A 6499-nucleotide genomic window follows, 5' to 3' on the forward strand; every position below is an offset into this window, starting at 1 on the left:
TAAAATGAGAGGGTAAAGTGTAATTACTTTTCAACAAACCAAAAATCAGTGAATGATAGTGAATAAAAGACAATTTTTCCCTTAACAAAATTGAAATTGCATTATGTATTGTATTATAGTTATAAAAGCGTTATTATTACTTGAAACATGATCAAATACATTTTATTCTTAACATGAAAACGGTGAGAACCAATTTGTTGTTATGATTAGGTTTATTTTTATAGGTGTTTGCTGCTATTTTTTGTTCGTATTTGCTAATTTTCGATTATGAGACGTTATAAGTATTTGCTTATTTGTATTTTGTTGTTATTATTAGATGTTTTCTTTTGCTGTTATAAGCATTTGCTGGTATATGCTGTTATAATTTTGTTCTTGATTTTGATTCTTTTGTTGTAGTTTTTCGGTTATTTTCTTTGTTATTATAAGTCATTGTTTATGTAGATTGGTATTGTTTCTTACGTTCGCATTTTTAAATAAATTGGCATTATTTCCTACGTACTCATGTAAAGATCAAAATGTACATAAACCTTCCCCATTATTACTTAAACTCTTAAAATGATGTATTATAATATAGTACATATTACTTATTAGAGCCGGTATATATATTTTTTGTTTTCAAAATACATTTTTAAATTCCTTTTAAAACATCGTTGATCAACGATTTAAAGTAAAATAAGTAAGATGAAACAATCAAAAATAAAGATACACAGTGGTTACTATGAATGTTATCAAATATATGTTGATCCATTCTTCGCTTTTCAGCAAAAGTTTGTTTTAAATAACTTCTCTCGAAACTAGGGCCGTAAACGAGCCGAGTTGAACCCGAGCTCGACTAGGCTTGAGCTCGGCTCGTTTTGACTTACAAGGGCTCAAGCTCAGCTCGATTAAGTTCTTTTTCTAAAGCTCGAGCTCAGCTCATGAGTTTTTTTTTCAAGCTTGGTTTCGGCTCGTTAATTATTTATTAAATAAATTTTATACAATTTTATTATTTTCATATAATATGAGAAAAACTTAAACTAGTCTAAGCTCGGCTCAAACTCGTTTAGTACCTTAAACGAGCCAATCAGCCAAAGCTCGATTTGAGTTGGGTTCTTAAGTGTTAACTTAATACATAAAAGGCCAAAAAGGAAAAACTTAAAAGTACACAAGGCTCGTTGAGGCTCGACAAGCCTGAACGAGCTTCCAATATAAGGCTTAAGCTCGGGCTCAAAAACTAAACAAGCTTTATTTAAGACTTAGGCTTTGCTCAAGCTAAAAAACGCTTGGCTCATTTCGATCTATTATTTATCCGAGCTCGAGTAGCTCACGAGCAGCTCGACTCGTTTACAACATACTCGAAACTATATAGAGAGTACATTGTATAAGCTTTTCTTTGGTTTGAAAATAAGGAATTGAAAAAAAAACAAAACAAAACAAGAGGGTGATGGAATCATGAATGTCAAGTATTTTAAGGAGAATGAAACGAACAAGATAATAGGTGATTTCATTTCATTAACCAACATTGTTTAAGGCCTAGCCAAACCAAACCCAAACATTAGTGACAGTTTGGTTTAATTTAGCCACAATTTTTCAAACGCGTGGGTTATGATTTACAAAAAAAAATGACTACTCAGGCTTTGACAATTCTAATTAAGATGGTAAAATAGACTCCGATCCAACAAGAAAATGAGAGTGAAACCGGTTTCCGGCTGAAACTGATCCTAATATAATCCACCAGTTTCAAATCGGTTTAAGAAAATATCAGTTGAAACCAGTTAAAACCGACCGATGAATACACGTGTGACCTTCCAATCACATAGATTTTATTAACGCCTCAACACAAAACACATGTTATGTTCAAGCAACATGTACACATATGAATAGTCCCATCGAGCTGCAACCTAAACAAGCTGGTGCCAATATGGTCCTTTCATAAAGAATGTCTCTCCCATTCTTTATATCTTATACTATTGTCCTTTCAAAAAACAAAAACAAAGACTATATTCTTAACAAAATTCCCCGTCGCGTCGCGTGGATTATACAAGTACAAAATGCAAAACCTTTAGCAAGTGGCAGGTCAACCGTTTTATGGGGCCATCAAGCTTTCGATTGTGTAAGTTAGTGACTTTGCCCAGTCTTCTTTTAGCAACAATGTTTGAAGTGTGTGCATTACATCATAATCAGGATCAAGCTTCCTTTGCCAACCCTATATATAAATATAAACAACCAAGTTACAACACTAAAATATTGTTAATGTGCTAAATGTTGTTGCAAAAACTAATTTATTAGAAAAAGCAATCCAACTTTTAAATGTGATTAGCAATTTAATGTTATGTGTACTTGGTTAAACCGCTAACTACAGTTTCAACTACTTTACTTTTAGCGGTTAATGGATTATGTTGATGGTTCAACAGTTTGAAACCAAAAGTTATTCAAAATCGTTGGTTCTTTATTAAAAGTTTCTAAATGAAAAAAAAATTAATAAGAGTTACAAACCGATTCAAATTGTTCATTAATAGTATAACCATATATATCTCAAACCAGCAGAACCAACTAACTTGCTTCGGTTTGAACATAAATATCAGAGGTTGTTAACAAATTTCGCAGAATATATATCATTTAAACTGATTGTTTTTTAACAGTTTTCAAGCTTTTTAACTGTTTTTACCATCTGCCCCGTTAAAAAAACTTAAATAACCAAGCATTACCTCAAGAACCAGTGTTGTAACCATAACGGTACAAACATTTCCATCCACGTTAACTCTATGACGCCTCACTTGCTCTAAGACTTGATGCATGCAATCAGCTGGATGTATAATATCTCCTTCAGGACTACCCCAAAAGTCAAAAGACTCGGTAACCTCCTGTTAACCACAAAATATTATAAACACATATTAAAATAAACAATTCAAACAGAAATAAAAGAAAAATGAGATTACCTTGATGAAGGCCTGAGGATTAGGGCAATTTTGTTGTTTCGAAAGCCTCAATGTGCACTCGGCTGCGGTTTTACCGTCTCTACGGGCAACAGCTTTAAAAAATTCCAATAAGTTGACTCGGTCACTCTTTGACAGCTCAGCAGTCATGCCTACATCAAGAAATATGACATGTGGTTTTGATTTGAAGATCCCTTTACGCGATGCTTTGCTCCTCACGAGAATGTTTCCTGGATGCATGTCAGCATGAATGAAGTTGTCCACCTGAACAAAGAAAATATATAATCTTAAACAAATGTAATATTATGTAATTTATGGGCATGTAATAGCAGAATTCAATTCGGTGATTATACCAAGAATTGAACGTAATGTCGTTTATTAACAAATGAACAAACAAGAACAAAACTTTTTGTTCTTTTTAGTAAAATGAACAAACATGAACAAATGAACAAAACTTTTTGTTCTTTTTTGTTCTTTTGGACTTACAATTGAATCTAGATTTATGAAATTATATATCACTTATTACAATTTAATCTAGTTTTATTATCTTTTTATCCCCACTGGATGGATGTTCACATTACTTTTAATTGGGGTTTCGTCGGTTATGTTTGTTCAACTATGTCCGTGAACCGTTCGTCTCTACTATTAATAAACAAATATACACAAAGCACGAGCACGCTCATTCTCTTGATAAACAAACAAGAGCACACTCATTTTATTTACTCGTTTATGTTTGTTCATCTATGTTCAGTTAAGTTTGTTTGTTTGTTTGTGTTTGTGAAGCATTCATTTATTAAAAACCAGCATAAACGAACACAAACACAAACACGCTCATTTCTAAACAAATGAAACAACACACTCAATTTTCTAATGAACGAACACAAACAAGAAAACCTCGTTCACTTAATTGTACGTGTTCGGTCACGTTTTTGGTTTAACTATCACTTTTTTGTTGAAGTTAAATGAACAAACACAAAACATGCCCCATTTGTGTCTGTTTGTGTTTGTTTGCGTTCGTGAACCGTTCATTGACACTATTAACAAACAAACATAAAGGAATACATACACACTTATTTCCTTCACAGACAAGAAAACCTCGTTTTGTTCGTTTTCAACCATTTCTTCAGTTAAAGATAAACAAACAAACACACCCCATTCATGTTTGTTCAGTTCGTTTAAAACCTTAAAAGTCAACATACTCCCATAAACAACACAATTCAAAGTAATAATTATCTTACCAGCAACATTTTCAAAAGCGCATGAGTCCCGATATGTGCAAGAGAACTTTTAAGCCTCACATGTCCTTCAAGTTCATCAACATAACGCGATACACTTTCACCATGTTCAAACGTTTCGACCAAAACTGCAGGATGTACAAGCGGATAGACAGGTTTAGGAAACGAAACATCCCGCCAACTGCGAAAATTATATATAAATCTACTCAAATGAGCCGCTTCGCGCGCAAGATCAACTTGTGACATCATAAAAACCGCAAATTGTTGAACACTTTCATCTAATCTCAACCAATTAAGCGTAGGAATGAACTTAGACATCTTTGCAACCACATTAATAATCTCAAAATCCCTTTTAATTGACTCACCAACCCCCGGATGTCTAACTTTAACCGCCACTAACAAAGGCTTTTTACTCTTGCTATGATGCTTATTCCTTAACGATGCACGATGAATTTGAGCAATGCTTCCGGAAGCTACCGGAACCTCCTCAAAATCATCAAAAACTTCTGATATTTTACGCCCAAAAGCCTTTTCAACTGTCTTTTTAGTGTAAGCGAAGCTATGTTCTGGGGCTTTGCTATGAAGTTTAGAAAGCTCAGTGCATAAGTCGGTTGGAAAGAGATCGGGCCGTGTGGCGGCCCATTGACCCCATTTTATAAACGCGGGACCCGCTATTTCTAGCGTACGACGTACGAGGTGAAGCCATCGTTGTCTAGATGAGGTCCCGAAATACTCTGCAAATGGAGCCATCACCATACTCGGTGAGAATAATATTGCTAAATAAATAGCTCGGAATAGCAAGATTAAACCCTCGAACACTGATATTAATGAAGAAACCATAAATGCGTGCCCGTTTTCAGCACGCGTGTATAAAGTGTTTCGTGGCTGAAACGAATTAAAGTTTGATCCCGCATCTGCTAGCACCAGATTCCAACATGTAAATGCTAATATACCAGGAAGAATAATATATGACCGACTTAATGCCAGACTAAACGCTTGAGCAATTCTATTAATGCCAGAAATTCGCTTATCGCGATCCATACTCATGTAAAGTTTCCTCCAAGCGTTTTGTGCATGATGTGTTATTGTGTTATTAGATGAATAAACCGAGTACATTCTGTTGGAGAATGTATTCTTGCCAAAACAGAACTTGGATTTGCATTCGAAGATGGAAGCAAACCCTCTGTTACTATTAAACATTCTGTATTTGAAATTGTTAAAACCAGATCTGATGATTGATCCATCTTCTGAATGATTGCTTGCTCGAATTACTTGTGCTGTTTTCTTAAGATTTTTAATCACCAAGAGCCTGCAATTGCAGTAAGTGAGGTGAATTTCAAAGACATGAAGAACGAGATTAATTTAAAGCAAAAGAACTAGCAATTCGAGAATCACTGGTCATATCTAGGTAGAAACAGTTTAACATTTTTACAGTTGAATTGACCGACGATTCCAATGTTGACAAACACTCACAACTTTTCCCAAAATATGAACGGAAAACGCATATAAACATGAACACTCATCACCAATTCATCAAATCCAGGTTATAACAGTCAACAGTTTTAACAGTTGCATCGATTAATGATTTCAATATTATTACTAAGTTCTGTAGATTTTCAATGCTTAAAACTCTCCAACTGTTAAACCTTAAACCTAAATAATTACATCAAATTTTCCCCAAATTAAACACAGAAAACGCATATAAACACTCATCACGAATTCATCAAATCTAGGTTAAAAAGATGATCAATTAATGATTTCGATTTCAATTTCAATAAGCTCTGTAGACTCACAATACTTAAAAACTATCAAACTGTTAAACCTAAGCAATTACATAGCATTACCCCCAAAATAAACGCATATCACATGTCGTTAGTCCATCAAATCTCGTTAACAGTTGCATCGATAGGCGACTTCAATATTAACAAGTTGTTACAGTAATCTATATATTCTCAACACTCAAAACTCTCAACTGTTAAACCTTACCTTAGTAATTAGATCAAAGCTTACGCGCATATAAACATAAAAAGCATTCATCACCAATTGATCAAATCAAATCCAGGTTAAAAGAGCTAACAGTTGCATCAATCAATTGATGATTTGAATATAACTATTAATAAGTTGTTACAATAATCTATCTATGTATTCTGAATACTCGAATAAACAATAAATCAAAACCCTAGAAAAAAAGAAAAGAAAAAGGCAAACGTATAACAAACCTTGACATATCTGAAAGCGAAGATTGTAATCTAATTTCTGTAAGAGCATTTTCTAATCGAGATGCGGATCAAGAGATTGAATTGAAAGCTATGGCGGCGTTTGGATGACACGCTCAATATTATTATTATT

The 6499-nt window shown here is 33.8% G+C and overlaps 1 protein-coding gene across 1 annotated transcript; it reads right to left on the bottom strand.

The window, feature by feature from the left end:
* Nucleotides 1-1786: 1786 nt before the first annotated feature.
* LOC143581230 (uncharacterized) lies at nt 1787-6499 on the bottom strand. The gene is made up of 5 exons (XM_077064056.1): nt 6370-6499; nt 4154-5459; nt 2919-3179; nt 2688-2843; nt 1787-2185 (listed from the first exon to the last, which is right to left on the bottom strand). The coding sequence occupies exons 1-5, from the start codon at nt 6375-6377 to the stop codon at nt 2066-2068; spliced, it is 1851 nt and encodes a 616-aa protein (XP_076920171.1). The 5' UTR covers nt 6378-6499; the 3' UTR covers nt 1787-2065.

The sequence above is a fragment of the Bidens hawaiensis genome, unplaced genomic scaffold, assembly GCF_021521415.1.
Source record: "Bidens hawaiensis isolate Kalapana, Puna unplaced genomic scaffold, B.hawaiensis_p1.1 tig00030837_1, whole genome shotgun sequence".
Lineage (NCBI taxonomy): Eukaryota > Viridiplantae > Streptophyta > Magnoliopsida > Asterales > Asteraceae > Bidens > Bidens hawaiensis.

Excerpts from the sequence above, each read along its gene's own strand:
- LOC143581230 (XM_077064056.1), bottom strand. Across the intron at positions 3,180-4,153 it reads CGCTTTTGAAAATGTTGCTG|GTGGACAACTTCATTCATGC; the intron begins GTAAGATAATTA and ends TTCTTTGTTCAG. Across the intron at positions 2,844-2,918 it reads ATCCTCAGGCCTTCATCAAG|GAGGTTACCGAGTCTTTTGA; the intron begins GTAATCTCATTT and ends TGTGGTTAACAG.